General features: G+C 36.9%; 1 protein-coding gene across 1 annotated transcript in view; it reads left to right on the plus strand.

The window, feature by feature from the left end:
• Positions 1 to 15,780, plus strand: part of CPNE3 (copine III) — a 58,470-nt gene extending 42,690 nt beyond the window's left edge. The window contains exons 9-15 of the mRNA XM_006880515.1: positions 353 to 412; positions 1,079 to 1,212; positions 5,665 to 5,719; positions 5,802 to 5,853; positions 10,054 to 10,187; positions 11,821 to 12,057; positions 15,670 to 15,780. Of these exons, the coding sequence (XP_006880577.1) occupies positions 353 to 412; positions 1,079 to 1,212; positions 5,665 to 5,719; positions 5,802 to 5,853; positions 10,054 to 10,187; positions 11,821 to 12,057; positions 15,670 to 15,780 (783 nt within the window). The remainder of the gene's footprint in view (positions 1 to 352; positions 413 to 1,078; positions 1,213 to 5,664; positions 5,720 to 5,801; positions 5,854 to 10,053; positions 10,188 to 11,820; positions 12,058 to 15,669) is intronic.
• Positions 15,781 to 18,525: the final 2,745 nt, after the last annotated feature.

The raw sequence follows: 18,525 nt of genomic DNA on the forward strand, positions 1-18,525 counted from the left end.
TAATTTTACTTCCTCTTTGCCAATTTGTATACCTCTAATGTCTTTATCTTGTCTTATTGCTATCGCTAAGACTTCCAATACAATATTGAATAAGAGAGGAGATAAATGGGCATCCTTGCCTAGTTCCTGTTCTTAAAGTAACATCCCAATCTTAACATTACTTAAAAGCAGTAAACTCCTACTTATTTATGACATGCAACAGGCACAGATGCTTTTATAACAACTGCAAATGTGGTTTCCATGGTTCATAGCATATGCTCTTTAGCTCAGAAACTTTACAGTGTGCTTCTGTTTACAAACAAACCTAATATTTGGAAATTTTCAATTTTGGCTGTTTGCATTTTGTTTTAAGATTACAGTGGAATGCACGTTCCTTGACTATATCATGGGAGGATGTCAGTTGAATTTTACTGTAAGTATTACACTGGATTTTTTTTAAAAACTATCATATGTTACTTCTTCCTTATTTTTCACTGTTGTTTATTTTTTTGAAAACTGGCTTTATAATGAGGTTTATGCAATCTCTTTATTACAGTTTCTTCTGTCAGATTATCTAGGTTTATCTGGAGCTTTCAACTTCATTGATAAGACCTGTTATTCCTGGACAAAAGTAGCCATGTACAAACTGATGGTTATCCTGCAGTGACTTAACTAATAACTAAGCCTTAGAGCATTAGTCCAGCAAGCATACAAAAATAACCCTGTAAGCTTGTACAATTTGGTTGGGTGCTGGTGAGGAAAATTGGAAGAATCTGTTCTGAAATACAATGTATTCTAATTTTGTAAATACATTAGTATAAATAATAATTAAAAAATAACCCTGTAAGACAGTCATAGATGGACAGAAAGGCATTGAAGATAGCTGGAAATGTAGGCAGTCTTCATGCTGAGACCAAATAGAAATGTTAATGTGCTTAAGTGTCTTAAGAAATACTGTAATGTCAGGTATTTTGTTAGGAAATGACTTGTAGCTGGCTCTGGGAGAACGCTTTCATTTTGATCACTGCCTTTTCCTTGGACACTAAATACAGGTGTTCCTACCTTCTCGTTTGTAAGCACTGCAACTGTTACTTGGCAGGTGGGCGTGGACTTCACTGGCTCCAATGGTGATCCGAGGTCTCCCGACTCCCTCCACTACATCAGTCCCAATGGTGTTAATGAGTATTTGACTGCTATCTGGTCTGTGGGACAGGTCATTCAAGATTATGATGCGTGAGTATGGAATAATGAGAACAGTTGTTTTCATAAGGGCCCTAGTAGAGCAGTTTTTGTTTTATTGGCCAGTCATTTCAATTAATTGGTGGGGATGAGGTATTGAAGAGAGGACTAATTCTTCCATGAAATTCCTCATCTCTTAGTTATCTTATTGTGCTCTTTCTGGGACAGCATGAGGGTTTGCCTTGAGTCTCTTTATCTCTTGTGGCAGTCATTTAAACTATACAGCATGTAGCTTGTTTATGTAATAGTTTACTGAAGTCTAAAGAGCTCTTGGATTTATAATCTGTTTTCACTGGGGTTGTCTGTGTGACGGAGGTCCAGGTGACCCTTTTCTAAATGCTAGTAGAAGTACTTTTTTACATAGATCAGCTTCTTCTTTGGCAGTCATTGTCAAATTATTGTTGTTTTTTTTTTTAATGATCACTTAAAGGCTAAAGAGTAATTTGTTCCAGCTGCTATAAAATATTCTTAATGGGTTCTCTGGATTGAGTATAAACAGATCCACTTGAAGGTTTATTGGATTAAAAAACAAAACAAAAATCAGTAATTTTTATTTGCTGAGTCCGTTAACAAATTGAGCACAGGTTAAAGTTTTATTTGTTTTTGTATGTAACTTTCATATATTGAAAAAGCTCCCCAGCCCCAATTTATCTTACAGTATTTAAAGGGGTGATGCTTTCAGGTAAAAGTAAACAAATCTAAAGCAAGAGTAATAATCCTCTTATCTGTTTAGTATTATTTAAGGCAAAAATAATCAAACATGATAAATGTCCTACTTTATTGAATTCTTTATGTATAATCCCAAATGAAAATATGACTGGGGAAATATAACAAAAACTCCATTTCATTAAAGAGTATGAGAGCATTAAAAGTGAAAACAGAAGTATAATGAAAAATTGAAAACAGCACAATTGTAATGAAACTCTTAACTGATAAAAAAAGTAAAAATGTAATGAATTATCTTCTTAGACTGCCACCTGGAAGTTAATAATAACTAATAAATAGAGACAATTTACCATATAGAAATGTAAAACCTTTTAAAGTAGTTCTCAGATCAAAGAGTGAAACTGTAGTGGAAAATAAAGAATAGGAAAGTGCTATGTGATCTTCACTCTATATAAAGAGGAGTATTTCTGCCTTTGCAGGCTTTTATTTTTAAAGTTAAGAATTACTGAATATTATAGTCTAAATTTTCAACAAAATAAAATTAAAGAATAACGTTTTGAGTTCATTTCAACTCATAGCAGCCCTTTAAGACATTGTGGAAGATGCCTTGGTGCTTCCAAGGCTGTCATGTTTATGGAAGCAGATTGTCATAGTTTTCTCCAGAGGAGCCACTCGTGGGTTTTAAACCACTGTCCTTTAGGTTAGTAGCCAAATGTTTAACTCGAATAGGAAGACAAGAAAATAAAGACATAAAAAATAATCATTGTAAATTCTATATAAATGTTAGTGCTGTTATATGTTAGTAATTCATTATCAGACTTCTGGTGGCCTAGTAAGGAGTTGTGCTGTCAATCCAAAGGTACATGATGTGAATCCACCAGGTTTTAATCTGTGAAAGAAAGATGGGAAATCTCCTCCCATGCAATTTACTGTCTCTGTAAACCCACTGGAGGGTCAGCTATGAGTCAGGCTTTGTGACACTAAATAAACCACCAACTGCATCTTATGATTTGAGGTATTTCCATGTAATACATATGTGATCCTCAAACATCTCTGTAAGAAAGGTACTGTTATCAATTGTATTATACAGACAAGGAAACTGAGACATGGGGGGTTAAGTGCTTTGTCTATGGTCACTCAGCTGGTACCTGGCAACAGATTGACTGATTCCAGACACACATTCTAACTACTCCGTTATGTTACAGTTCCTCTAAGCACAGAGAGTAATGTTTTGGAAAGAAAAGGAATAGGAAAACCACCAAATTGTGAAATTGAATCAAGTTTCCTTTGTAAGTTCAATAAAAGTCAGTGGCAACGGTGATCTTAAAAAAACAGAAAAAAAAAAACCCCATGCAATTTAGTAATGAGAAAGATACCATGAATGCGTGAAAAAAAATGTTTTTAGAAGTTTTAAGTTAACATTCTGTAAAACTTTATACTGTTATCTTTACAAGTTAATTTTTATTTGCAGAGGCTGAAGAGAGAGGTATGAGAGGGGATTTTACCTATCTGGCATCACAACTTATTTTAAAGCTATGTCAATTAAGAAGAAGAATAGGAGTAAATTATGAGTGCGAATAGTTGAGAGATAGGCCCAAGTATATATGCTAATTTAGTCCATGATAGAAATAAGACGTTTCAGGAGTAGTGCCGGCTGTCAAACTGGATGAGACATACATTTGGAAGTTTGACTCATACCTGACTCTGGATACTGGCCTATATAAGTTAGAACATAGACCGGCCTGCTGAAATAGACACTCAGAACCATCGTGTCTTCAGCTCTATGAAAATTTGGTTTTCATAGTGTGTGTCTAGAGGTCCAAGATCGGTTCTCTCCCTGTTTAATCCTAGCTTCCTTCCCTGGTCTCTCGCGAATGGGACCTAGTCCCTAGTTTAGTATTCTTTGGTCCGTGGAACCCTGGGAGTGCAGGCACATTCATTTTTAGGAGTGTGATTCCTGTTTTGTTTTTCCTTCATTGTTATGGACTTTATTGGGGAAGTTAACAGGTTATAATTTAGGTTGGAAACAGTCAGGACAACTTCTCAAGTAAACTTGCATGAGCTTTGACCTTCAGTCTTTAGGTCAGTGTTACAAAGTTCTCTACAACTAAATTCATTGTCCTTGATTCATCGTTGACCTGGTTTTTTGAGACTATAATTGTTCAGGGGGAGGTTTCTCCATCTTCCTTCCTCAGAGTTGTTGATGAATATGAACCACTAAAGAGGCTCGGCCTTTGGGTTAACAGTGCAGCTTCCTATAGTCTAAGCTGTCAGAGCTCCCTAAAGCTCTTTTAGTGCTCTCCCTAGTCCTCAACTAAGCTTGCGTGAAGCCCTGGATCTGTGGGGAACCCTTCACAGGTCTGCTTTATTTCATATCAGTCTGTGGTTCTCCACTGCTGCTTCTCTTGTCTAGGTCCTGGTTTGACGGGCACAGGAATCTCTGGCCTCAACAGATAACTTGTTTCATTCTCTGAGTCTTTCTTGCTGGTAGCAGGATTCTTCTTCTACACAACAACCCCTTGACGAGGATCTAGGCACCCAACCATACCCATCCAAGAGACACTAAGAGTCTCTAACTCAAGTGTCCTGTTACTGAAGAGAAAACCAGCAGTTTCTGCTTTATACTGTACTCCAAAGCACTTTGCAGATGAATGAGAAGGTTAATATAGTAAAAAAAAATTTGAAAGTTCAAGAAGAAATATATATGACTTGCTTATACTTTCACAATAAGCAAAGTTTTTGGGTAACACAATGAAGATATTACTGATAAAAGAATAAGTGTTCACTCTTGTTACTAGTAAAAACTTCTGAAAGTAAAATATCTTCAAGGAAATGAAGGACAATTCATAAACTGGGAAAAAGTAGTTTTGGTACATATTCCATAGGTTTTGTCTTCAGTGCTTAAAAATTAATACAATGTAGAGTAGGGAGAAAAGTAGTATATTCATTGTAGTGTTTTATAGTTGCACAATATTGGAACTTAGAGTAATTTCTGTGGTGGTTGTGTTATTTGGGGGAAAATATCCTCACTGTGGAATACTTAGTAGCAATTCATGTAATTTTATATTGCCAGGTCCCCAGTCTCTCATCCCTAAATCCATAGGACCAATTATTCATATATTTTGCTTATATGTGAATATTTATGTATCACTGAGGGAGTTTGATAGTATATGACATTTATACCATGTTTCTGTGGCAAAATACACATTCATACTCTTTTGTTGTTGTTAGGTGCCTTCCAGTTGACTATGACTCATAAAGACTGTAGTAACCATAGACTTGAACCTGCCCTATCCTCCGCCATGGTTACTATCCCTCACCATACTGGATCCCATTGCTGTGTTGATCCCTCATAGGTGGCATAAATAAAATATTTCATGTCCTTAAGTTCAGGTTTTATTTGGCAATGAAAAAAAGCTTGGAATTTTTAGAGTTTTTTGGGTTTGCTGAAGTATTTAGTCAGTGAAATTCTACGTAGTGTTTTAAGTAGAAAATAATAGGTTAGAAAACATGGATGTAACTCTACTTTTCTAAATATACAGAAGCAATTTTGTCCTTCAGTATACAAAAAAATTATTTAGAACGACAGTTGCCAAATAGCATCTTTGGTTATCTTTTGGAGTTGTTATCATTAGTAATCTTTGTTTTATCTTTTCTCTTTTCAATGATTTTGAAATGAGCTTATATTGGTTTCAATGTAAGGATAAAGCTCTTTCCAGCTTGGAAAAAACAAACAAACACGTGTTTCACTTTTTTCTCCCCCCCAACTTTGCTTTTTAGTGATAAGATGTTCCCAGCTTTCGGTTTTGGTGCTCAGATACCACCTCAGTGGCAGGTGAGAGAAGGTTTCATTTTAAAATTTTTTCTCCTGGAAAAGCAAAATAGGCTTCATCAGTTCTCCTCTCATCTCTTGACAGGTATCACATGAATTTCCAATGAACTTTAATCCATCCAATCCCTATTGTAATGGTAAGTTAAAAAAAAAATAAACATAAAGGCTTTAAGCAGAAAGCTTTGCCAATCTTAGTTTGCTTTTCTTGTGATTTAAAACTTTTGAGATAAACCCTTTCTTTTTATGGTATATTTAGCTTTTGTTTTAAGAATTATACCAGGTGATTGAATTGGTAATGAAAATTATGGGGCAAAATTATTATTAAGATGGTTGAAGGTTGTAGGCTAAATTCTTCTGAAAAGGTTTATTGGAACAAAAATGAATTCTCAATCTTGGGAGTAGATCAATACAATTAATCATAGATTAAAAGTATTTTCACTTGTAAATTAATTTTTAACATAAACTTCTGATTAAAATGAATAACCCCATACACAGGTCTTTTGAAGCTTTTCCCCCAGCTAAGTAACAGTCATTCTCTACAAATTAAAAGCACTGGCATCCAATTACTTGTTCACACTGTATTTTGTGATTGGATGGGTAGGTGAGAGAAAGAAAGAATGGAACTCCTTTAGTCTGGGTAGAAAACAAGAGCTAGATATTTGTCTTCCCTTTGCTTTTATTCTGTACCCCAACTACCCGTTGTGTATTCAACTTAAAATGCCACATTTTCTTCAAGACTTTATAACTGTAAACATTCTGAAGAAGGAAAGAGAGATGTGAGGCTTAATTTAAAATTCTAAACAAGCAGGAGTGGTATCCACTTCCTAAAAAACATGCCTCTGGGAACTCTCTGAACTTTGAGAAATGATGATAGTTATAGAAAGGCTTCAGGTCTTTTGCTCATAGAGTCACTAGTCGTGCTCAACTCAATGGCAATCAACAACAACAAACAATGAATTAATTTTCAGCAGTTGGACCTTTTGGCAATTATAAAATGTATACGTTTCTTAGAGGTGGAAGTTCTTTTACTTCTCTTCCTCTACAGCATTCATAAAGTAAAAGGACTACTTTTTCCTGAGATAGTCAGCTTTCGGGTTTTCTTACCAGGATATTTTCCTCATACTAATTGAATGCTCCTTTGAGATATTTTCAGTGGTTAGTTGCGAATATTGGTTGGTTAGGTTTTTTTTTTTGTTGTTTGTTTGTTTTAATCCCTGGCCATGGGAACTTTAGTGGAGTAATCTATAGGATGTTGTGCTCCTAACCCAAAGTTATTACCTCTTGAGTGGTTTAAATCCACTAGGCTCTCCAAGGGAGAATGATGGGCAGTTTCCTCCCATGCAATTTATAACTTCCTAAAAACCCTCTGGAGTTGATTCTCAGTGGCAGTGAGTTGAGTTGAGCCATTTGAAACTAAGAAGTGTTATTCTTTTTAAAAAATATGTTTATGATGAAATTGGAATGATTTTTTAAGAGTCTTATAAATATTTTTGTTTACTAGAAATAAATGTGATTGAGATGCTACTTGGTATTTCATTTTAGAAATTTACTTGCTTATGAGCTCATGAGCTCGTTTTTGGCTGCCCAACCAAGAATAGTTTTTCTAAACAGATAATCTGGAGAAAAACCAGCTGACTTTTAAACGAAGAAGACTGTGCAGAAAAAAAAAATTACAGCTTTATTTTACAATTATGAAGTTAATCCTTTTCATAGTTGATTGTTGAAGTTAGATGCTGCAGAAATGACAAGGTGTCATCTAACCTCATGTGACTTACTTCACAAGTCCAAGTGAAGTTCACAAGTGCAAGTCCAAGGCCGTTCCCTGTGCGGCAGAGGATGCCTAACCGCTTCACCGTTTCTGACACCACCTGTCCCACTCACTGTATACTCTGCTTATTTTACTATGTTCAGTGATTGTTGCAGTGACCACAGAGAACGTATAGACCATATTCACAATAAAGGAATTATTAAGGAAGTAACAGTTTAGGATTAGAATTTGGGATCAGGAAGGATTCGGGACAGTTCTGTGATCAGGATGCTCTCTTTTCAGCCATGTCTACAAGGCATGTCTAAAACAAGGCAGACTTCTTTGAGTTGTACTCCACTTTAGGGAGCACCCTACTCCATTAGTAAGGCTCCTGTTCAAGGACTCTATTTCTGTGCGTTGACAGACCTAGCTCATGGATAAATGCCTAGAGTTGACAACTTACCTCCTTGAATAAACACCCATTCTACTATAAGCGTCCTGCCTGCACACTCTCAACTTTCTTGGCGTGTGGACCAGGAAGCCCAGCGAACTGTCTTGGACTGCCCTGCTATTCTACAGATGCTCCTTCATTGTCTCTCTGGTGTTATAGCTCTCTGTCCCGGATCAAGGAGTTTCAGCACAGGTATCTAGGGTTGAAATGACACGCTTGACTCCTGGCTCTTCTTTCTTGGTAGTCGTCAGATACCCCCTTTAAGTCTGTAGGAGTGGCAAAACACAGTAATACTCCTATTAGGGTTCCATATACCTACGTGCATGGACCAACCCTACAAGGGTGTCATTTTTAGCAAGCTGTCCAATTCCCTTAGTGCCCACAGACACCTCACATTTGCTTAGTCTTACCCATTCATTTAATGGTAGTTACAAAGGTTATGGATAGGACAATCTGAAGTAATTCTCTTTACCACAGTTGTCTAAAAATGACTTGTCTCATTTGTTTCTTTAAAATGAAAAGGAAACATTTTTCTACAGTGCAGCTTTAGTTGAGGAATTAAAGACAATTGAAGTTTGTGAAAAAATTCAGTGTACAATTTTGTTTCTACTTCCAGATTGGAAAGTAAGTTAAGATGACATAAATGGATGAAAATATTCTATCAATACGATTATGACTTAGTTTTTTCCACAGAACATTCTGTTGCAGGAAGGATCTTGCTGGTACCCTGCCTGAATACAATTTTTATTACTACTGGACTGACTGACCACTATATATATTACCTTGTATATAGAATTACCTCTATTTATGAATTAGTTAACATTTTCAGAAGTTGTCCATGTGACCACATCAAAGTCCAAAACAAGTGAGAGTTTATTGGCATTCTGGAACTCCTAGAGGAGAGAGAAGTTTTCTTGTGAGTCTTTGAAGCCAAGTATACTCCTATATCCTTGTTGATCTGGGTTCTGTTGGGCAGTTTTTAAGGAAGAGACCTATTTTATTTTACATTAAAATCTTCTGGGATAGATGTTCTTTATTACTTCAGCAAGTATTGCCAATTCTTGTACTTTTTAGTATCCTTCCTGTATACAGCATGTCCTAGTATTAGAGGAAGATTCAATGAAATAACAGTTTCATCACTCATAAAAGCAATGTGTTTTATGACACTGTCCAATCAACTTTTGCTAACTTATGATGACAATTACTTATTTCTTGCTAACTTCACTTAGATAGCATCTACTGTGACTGAACTATGGCTCTCCAATAGGCATCAGCAGCCCCTGTCTGAGATATGCCACCCCTGTAACAGAAGGAAAGTGTAGCTGGTGAAAACTAGTTGTAGCTCTTAGAACATTTGCTTAGATGTGGTTAACGTTATGTGTACTGTTGACTAAGACATTCTGTTACATTAATGCCCATTCACCCACGGACATACCACATAAAATACTTCTGCTTAAAAATGTATGACTATTTACCTCCATGTGATAAATACTCTGCAAATGAGTATTTAGAAATGATCTACCATACCACGCTTAACTTATAAGTTACTTAAATAAGCCCTTTACTAGAATTACCATTGGATTTATAGCCTCTGGCTGTATGTGTACAAGTTTTTCCAGTTGTAAATAACTTTTTCTTCTTGTTGTCACTTGTATGATGCACCACTTTCTTATGGCTCTTTTCTAGTTGAATCTCATTTCCAAATCACATCAAAATTAAGCACAAATTTAGCAGTTCTACTGTAGACAAATGAGTAATTTGGCTGAGATGAAAATAAATGCCTTCTTCTGGTGGAGGGGAGAATTGATATGTTTTTGCAGTGGAGCTTAACTATAGTTTTATAATGTATAGCTTAGAAGAACTCCTAACCACACAGGGTTTTGGTCATTTAAAGTACTATTTGGTCTACAGCTGAACCACCCTGAACACGCCTGATTTTGTCTGATTTCGTAAGCTAAGCTGGGTCGGGCCTGGTTAGTACTCAGATGGGAGACCACCTGGGTATACCGGGTGCTGTAGGCTTTAAAAAGGCAAATAAATAAACAAACCCTCACTTTTTGTTGATGTATGATAATTAGCTACTTTGGTAAATTGTAAACAAGTTTTGCTTGATAGTTTTTAATACTGCTTTGTGTCTAGGAATCCAAGGCATTGTAGAAGCATATCGGGCTTGCCTTCCACAGATAAAACTTTATGGACCAACCAATTTTTCTCCAATCATCAATCATGTGGCCAGGTTTGCTGCTGCAGCCACACAACAACAGACAGCTTCTGTAAGTGCTCAATGGCAAGGGACAGGCGGATGCAGCCTGGTGGTATTCTTGCTGACATTTTCTTTATTTGGGCTATGGAGATACAGTGTCAGGGCAGAGATAATGATGTGGTCACTCTTGATTTGGAATAATCTCTGGTAACATTAAATCAGTGGTAATTAAAAAGAAAACAACCCAGGAATGAGTATTCCCGCCTCCCCCCATTTTTAAAATTAATTTTCTGGGAAGACTTTATAAAACAAACATTAGCTATCATCTGCTTTTTTGCAGTAGGTTTAACAAATTAAGGATTGAGTAATTATGGACTCAGTTGCTGTTGCAAGATGTATACTGAAAAGATTTTAATTAGCCAAACTTTACCTGTTGCATCTTGGTATAACATTTTTCTTTGCTTCAGTATTCTCAGCAGTAAAGTGGGTTAACTATGTCATGTGGTTGGTGAAATATTTAAATAAGGTAATTCATATGATGTGAGCTATGCCTGGACCAGAGTCTATGCTTGCCACGTATTAGCTACTGTTTCAAATAGTCTTCCTACTTTAAACTTAAATAGTCTCAAAGATGGAGTCTCAACTTTTTAGGAACATTTTACCATTCTCTGAAAAGGTTTGCTTTTTTAATTTGAGTGAAAGTTAACAAATCATATTGTGTTTTCATTCAGGCATTCATAGATACTTTGTTTTATAACATTAATGGAAATGGATTAATGTAATTAATTACAGTTTTTATTCAAACCTTTTGTTTATTACCTTTCCCTTCACCTTGCTTAGCTTCTCTCCCCACTTCCATCTCTGAGTCAATCTGCATGTAAACCTTTCCTTGGCTTTTGATGATAGTGGTCTTATACCATAATTGAAAAAGTTTTATGAACAATATTTGAGAGATTCTCTATCAAACCCTTAACCAGTTGGTTAGGTGTTTGTTTTGTTTTTTGGTTGTTTTTTTTGAAATGTATTTTAGTATGGTAAACAATTCTGTTTGTCCTACATTTGTTATTTTGAGAGTGAAGTTGCCACATATTCACTAGGTCTATGCTTTGATGTATTTTTCATTTATATCAGTTATTTTTAGTTACATCATTTTCCTATATTTATTGACATTTTAACCTTTAACACTTACTTTACTTTTATATATTTGTGCCAATTTTATGTTATGATTTGCTGAACTTTTAATGATCCTGTAGTTTTTGTATGAATGGACTTTCTTGTCACCAGAGTATCTCAGTTAAACAGAATCCTGGGTAGAAAATGACAAGGAAAATTAGCAAGAATGAGACTGAATTATTCATTGTGTAACAGGTGTCATTAATCATTACTTTTCTGGTTTGGAAAAACCTTGGTGGCACTGTGGGTAAAGCATTTGTCTACTAATCAAAAGGTCTGCCGTTAGAACCCACACCGGCCCCTCCACAAGAGCAAAATGAAGCTGTAATATGCATCCATAAAGATTCTCAGCCATGGAGACCTTACAGCAGTGACTTACTCTGTCCTGCACAAGCACTCTGAGTTGGAATCAACTTACTGGCATTGGATTTTTGTTTGGGAATTTTATCAGCTTACTGTTTGTGTGTGTGAATATATAGAGATATAGATATATTTTCCTTACTAAGAGCTTTTTGTACTTTTTTTGACAGCAATATTTTGTGCTCCTGATTATTACTGATGGTGTGATCACAGACCTTGATGAAACCAGACGAGCTATCGTTAATGCTGCCAAGCTGCCCATGTCCATTATCATTGTGGGAGTTGGAGGAGCTGATTTTAGTGCCATGGAGTTTCTGGATGGTGATGGTGGGAGTCTTCGGTCCCCATCAGGCGAGGTGGCCGTCAGAGACATCGTCCAGTTTGTGCCTTTTAGACAGTTTCAGAATGTAAGTACCTCCTTTCTCCATCTTGGTTCACCGTAAAGTGTTTGAACATTGAGCACACAGTGCAGCCGATGTGGTGTCAACATCTGGCTTCTACTAACTCCACATATGAGAAGAGTTCCCTTCCACACCATCAGCAGCACAAAGCCTCGTCCTTGGAGGTCAAACATGCCCCTGCACAGACTTCTATCTATTCTGTTATCAACCAGTCCTCTCAGGGTTCTGTCTGCTCTGTTACAGAGTCTGCTAATCTGTTGCGATTTCCACACAGATCCATAGACAGTATAGTATGGGTTCCCCTAATAAACCCATTATGTACGTGAGCTTATAATGGGAACAACAAATAACAATTCAGGTTGAAAACACTCAAGATAACAGTTCTTCAACCAGAACAGCTTCTTATGCGTGTCTGCTGTCCTTTTGAGCTTCAGCCTTATGGCTTCGGACCAGTGTCATAAAGCTCTTTGAGTCCTGCCAGTAGCGGCATCTCCCTCTAGCACTCCAGTAATCCTGGGTGAAAGTCCTAGGGTCTTGCTTTGTGGGGCAACGATTCCAGTTGAGTCTCATGCTGATCTCTGGTTCTCTGCCAGCTGTGCTACTAGTACTGCTGTTGCTGCTGGTCTGGTCTAGGTTGCCATCTAGTGAAGGAGTCTCTGACCCCAAAGATGTGCTGCATGCTCTGCTTTTTTCTTGATGGTAGTGAAATTCCCATTTTTTTGTCTCTGAAGTTGCTCAGTTTAAGTGTTGTGGAATAGTAAAACTGACCAATCTCATCAGTGCTTTGTGCATCTTATTTGCATGTTCCCATTCTGAAGGTGCTTTTTACCTTATTCACATTATTAGTGTAGTTCTCCCCAGCCATGTGGTGAGAACCAAAGCCAGTGGCTAGCAAAGCCATATAGAACAGGCAGTCTCCTACAGTACAAGCACAGACCTTTGTCAAGCCACAACAAGGCATCAGAGTAGGTGTCCAAGATCAAAGGATATGTAAATATGGTCCTTTTTAATTTGAAGAGCTCTGATTATACTGGATACTGTTACTTCAGGGCATATATTTATGTGCCTCTTACACTGTATATGAGAAACTGTTCTAAACTATATTATCATTATTCAACCACATGGATGAACTTTAAACACATTACACTGAGGGAAATAAGATACAAAAACACGATTGTGTTGTTTCACTTATTTGAAATATTAGAAAAAGCATACATACAGAGATCAAAGATTTTTAGTGGCTATGAAGGACTAGGAGCAGAGGGGAGTTAATGTCTAACTGAGCTTCTGTTTAGGGTGAAGAAAAATGTTTAGAAAGGATAATGGTGATGCTGGCACAATATGGTAAATGTAATTACTTGGTTAATGGTTAAAATGTTGAATGTTTTGTTATATATGTTTTATTACAAGAATATAAAAAAAGATAGTCAAGAAGAACAACACGAACCACCAGAACAAAACTGTATTGTTATGATATCTTAAAATATATTTTTATCTTAACCTTTGTAACAAAAGAGAAGAAAAACCTTATGCCAGTAGGCTGTTCTGGTTGGCTGGTGGGTAAGGAGTTGCACTGCCAACATGAGGGCAGGAGGTTTGAATTCACCAGTAGCCCTGCAGGGCAAGGGTAGACAATTTCCTCCCATGCAGTTCACACTGAAACCCCAGTGGAAGATCAGTTTTGAATCATTTCTCCCTTGACATCAATGAGAGACAGATATGTAAGTATATGTTGAATTTATCAAACTGGAAGATGAGTTGATGAAAAACTGTTTAGAGATCATTTTACCTAGTCTGTCCCAGTGGTAATGTCTACAGTGTAAAATCATTATACAGTCAAATACAAACTATTTCTATCACCACTAGAATCCCTCATGTTTCCCTTTAAATGTGTATGTTTGTTTCTTGATAGACTACCACTTTCTAGTCCTTTTGCTTTTGGTGGAGTTGGGGTTTTTTTGTTTGTTTGTTGTTTTTTTTAATGAATGTTCGTAGGTATATCTACACAGCCAGGTTCTCCAATATCAAATATCAATATCTATACCAGGATAATTTATAAATCAAAAAGGAAACCAGGGAACGTAATACTTTGTGTCATTCCTTGGGTCCTGAGGTCTCCAACATACCTGCCTTCTCATCACTGTTTAGAATTCATATAGGTTTTGTTTTATATATAATGGGAGAGGGTTTAGGTATACTTAGTGGAAAGAATAAGGAAAAGTATATTTATTTCATCTTCATGGAAGCAAAAATTCTTCATAAGTAATTATAATTTCCCAGAACGAATAAGTTTAAGTCAAAAGACATAAGATAAAAAAAATTGTTTTTACATGTTTGAACATGTAGATACTAAACTTCAAGGCACAATACAGTTGACAAAAGAAATAAAAATACTTAGGTATAAAGTTAAGAAAACATGTGAGCTTACATACTCTGCGAAAGGAAAGATGTTCAGGTTGCTCTGGTGGCCTAATGGCAAGAAGCTGCACTGCAATCTTAAAGTCACACAGTTTGAATCTACCAGATGATCTGCTGGAGAAGGAGAGGCAATCTCTTGTGCCAGTTGGCTCTGATCTGACAGCACCCAAGTTAAAAAACAAAACAAAACAAAACAAAAAAAGGAATATGCTCAACATTATTAACCTTTAGGGAAATACCAGTTAAAATCATGATGAAATTTCTTTACATACCTTTTGGAACAGCTAAAATAATAATAATTAAAAAAATAATAGAAGAATGAGAACACCAAATGCTGGAGATAATTCAGAGAAACTGGGTCATTCATATGTTGTTGGTAGGACTATAAAATGGCTCAGCCAGTTAGTGTGGCAGTTTCTTTAAAGACTAAACTTAACGTGATCTAGCAATCACATCACGTGCCTGAGTATTTATCCTTGAGGAATGAAAACAAAGTGTTCATGAATGTTTAGAGCAGTTTTATTTGTTTGAATGGTTAAGGTTAACAAGTGCATCCATACCATGAAAACATACTCAGCAATAAACAGAACTGTCAGCAATAAACAGAATTGAGCTGGTAATAACAAGAAATAACTTGGATGCATCTCAGGGGAATTATGAATGAAAAAGCTGTTATTAAAGGATACATACTATAGGAATCCACTTAGTAGCATTTTTGAACTGAAAACTGTAGAGATAGAACTAGATAAATGGTCTCCAGGGATCAGGGGACTGGGGCAGGAGTGGGAGACGGGCCATAACTATAAAGTATTATTGTTATTTGCCATTCTTTTCAGAAGAAAGTCACAGCAGAATCCCCAACAGGTTTTCAGAGGCAAAAAATTGCATGAGAGGAGACAGACGGCCCATTTTTCTCCCTGGGAGTAGTTGATGTTTTCAAGCCACTTGAGTTTGGGTTGGCATCACAACTCCTTACCACAAAGCCACCAGAATGTCAACTGCTAAAATACTCACATCAAGAAGGACTTGATGAAGTTTACAGAGATAATCATAGCATTCATGGGCTGTTCCGAAGAAACGATACAAGTCTGGGAGTTGAAAATTGCCGGCTTTTATTGACTGATCAAATAGTCTTTAGACAAAATGTTGGTAAAAATGTAGTTGCTAATAAAGGCGCTTTTTGACTTTGTGTTTCACTAGGCTCCGAAAGAAGCCCTTGCTCAGTGTGTCCTGGCCGAGGTTCCCCAGCAGGTGGTGGGCTACTTCAACACATACAAACTGCTTCCTCCCAAGAACCCAGCATCGAAATAAAATTGTGTGACTCCACCTCGGCCAGATGCCTTTATGCCTGTGGAGTATTGACATGCTCTTTCGGATCAAATCATCAATCTGCCATTTTACATGCTTTTCACTCCCATCATTTATGATGCCAACCCAGTTCTTGATGGATTGTATCTGTTCAAAGCATTCTTTTCATACTTCAGGGAAAGTGCCAAGTTAATTGTTGCTCAATCAATTAATTCAGTGAGGCTCCTTGAATTAGAAAATGTGGGGAAAACTGATTGTGTGGTTATTGTTGTTTGCTCTCCTATATTGAAAATGCTCTTGAATGTTTTTCAGTAGAAAGAATGAAAAATTACTAGGATGATGTGGTTTGAAAGTTGCTGTACTTTTCCCCTTTTTTTCTGTAGACAGTGCCTATCTTGCTGGCCAATATCCATGCCTAATTATAAGGACTTTTTGAAACGAGATGATACTGAATGTGTTCCTGCTTTTACATTCAGTAATTTCTCGTGGGGTTAAAAAACCGTCTTTACTTGCCCTTGAGTTTTGCTGCAGTTTCTAGGCTGCCTGGTTTCTGAACCATCAAGCACTTACGTAGGACTTCATCTAAAGGAAAGACTTAGAATAAGGAAATTAGGTGGTCCATTTCTGAAGTATACAATCAGCAAATTGAAAGAACCAGCTGTAAGTAGTTAATTTGGTTTTCCAGATCTTTTGTTTTCATTAGGGAAAATCTGTAGGCATGGTCAGATATGGTCTTTCTTTCCACTGATTGTATGTGACACTTAGGATTGTTTAGATGCTAAAGTGATGCATTGTTCCTGATTTCACATGATTAGTTGATTTTAATTGAAGTATTTAAACATGATAAGGACTGACTGTCCTTGTCCAGAAAACAGTGAGGACCAAACATATGATGGGAAATTAATTTCCTTCTAATTAATGAAAGACATTCAAAGAAACTTTTCTTTTTTAAAATTTCCTTGTTAAGCCCTCACACAGAATCATTAAATTATTTTCTCCTATGTTAAAAACATTTTTAGTGTGCTTTTTTAAAAAAAAATTCACGATACTGACTGTTTATCAGGGTTATATTTTACATTTTCACATGTTACTTCCTAAGCCTACCATGAATTATATTAAGCATAAAATCTGCTGTCACTGTACTCTGTTGCAATTCAAAGCAAAACAAAGTGTTTTGCAACTGCTGAATTAGGATCAGGGAACTCTGGAGGCATAGTCTGTAGCAGGTTGTGCTGCTAACCCAAAGGGTAACCCTCTCTGGCGATTGAAATCCACCAGCAGCAGCTCCTTGAGAGAAAGATGAGCACTTTATTCCCTTGTGATTTACAGCCTTGGAAAACCAGTGGAGGGTCTCTGAGTTGCTTGTAACATGATAGCAATGAGTTTACAGTTTTTATTTACATTAGGGGAGAATGGATTTTTATGTGCTTTATAAATTTTTTTTAATTAATAATTTTAATGAACATTTACAGAGATTTTGGATTCCCATCCATTCATTGCTGCACTTCTCTCCCCGCCCAGGCCCCCCGCCCCCATTCACTCCTCTCTTTTAAAAGTAAAAGAAACACTCCCTCCCTGGTATACAATCCCCCCACACCCCTCCCATAGCCCCAAGTACATTCCACTATGCAACCTTAATTGTGGATTCTTGTGATAGCCGTAATACCTTAGAATTTTACCCCCCTATGCTTTTGAGCTGTGGTGCTGGAGAAGGGTACTGAATGTACCCTGGACTGCCAGGAAAACAAACGGATTTGTCTTGGAGAGGATTAAACCAAGCTACTCCTTGGAGGCAAGGATTCTGGGGCTTCGTCTGACATACTTTGGACATGTTGCCAGGAGGGACGGGTCCTTGGAGAGGGACATCATGCTTGGGAGGGTTGAGGGACAATGCAGGAGGGGAAGACTCTCTATGAGATGGATTGATTCAGTGACTGGGGTAATAGGGATGGGTGTGTCAGAGGCGGTGCGGTTGGCGCTGGATAGAGCAGGGTTTAGGGCTGTTGTGCATAGGGTCGCTGTGAGTCGGAAACGACTCGACGGCACATAACAACAACAACAACATCTTTATCTTTTAGAACATAATTCTTAGAGACCACTCCATCCTTAAAATAGATTCAGTGACATTTATTGATGACCTCTGTGCTAAGTACTTTGCACATCCATATGCTGGTAAATCATTTTTAACAATTCATCATTAAAAACTGTGTGTGTATCACACATATGAAACATGTGCTGATATACCTTTCAGTTTTATTGAAAAGTAGTCACTCTATTTTGTTCTGCATTGTCTTGGGGGCAAAAAAAGAGCTCTAAGTTTTAATTTCTCGACCTCAGCTGTTTGCCAAGATCAGGGTGAGAGAGGCCTTGTCGGCTGCCATGGCCTAGCCCCAGTGAGCTGGTAGCTTGGCTAGCTGGCCACTCGATACTTGATGTTTACCCGTGGTACCTTCCCTATAGTTCGTTCCCTTATATTTTAGTTTATCTTATTAATTGACAAGTCATTTTCACATTCACAATTTGGAGAGAAGAAAATGGATCATTGTTTCAATAGTTTGGAGGCCTATTTGTCTAAAATGTCATGATTTCAGTGATCTTTTTGTGTGCTGGTTTTCAGAATTTTTCTTAAATACAGAATGCCTTTTTTTTTTTAATTGCGGTAATAAGTATACACAAAAAGACATTCAGTAATCAAGAATTTATATATTATATAATAAATAACTACATATATAATTCAGACTGCCATTT

The sequence above is a fragment of the Elephantulus edwardii genome, unplaced genomic scaffold (genome assembly GCF_000299155.1).
Source record: "Elephantulus edwardii isolate Elephantulus edwardi_28Jun2011 unplaced genomic scaffold, EleEdw1.0 scaffold00008, whole genome shotgun sequence".
Taxonomy (NCBI): domain Eukaryota; kingdom Metazoa; phylum Chordata; class Mammalia; order Macroscelidea; family Macroscelididae; genus Elephantulus; species Elephantulus edwardii.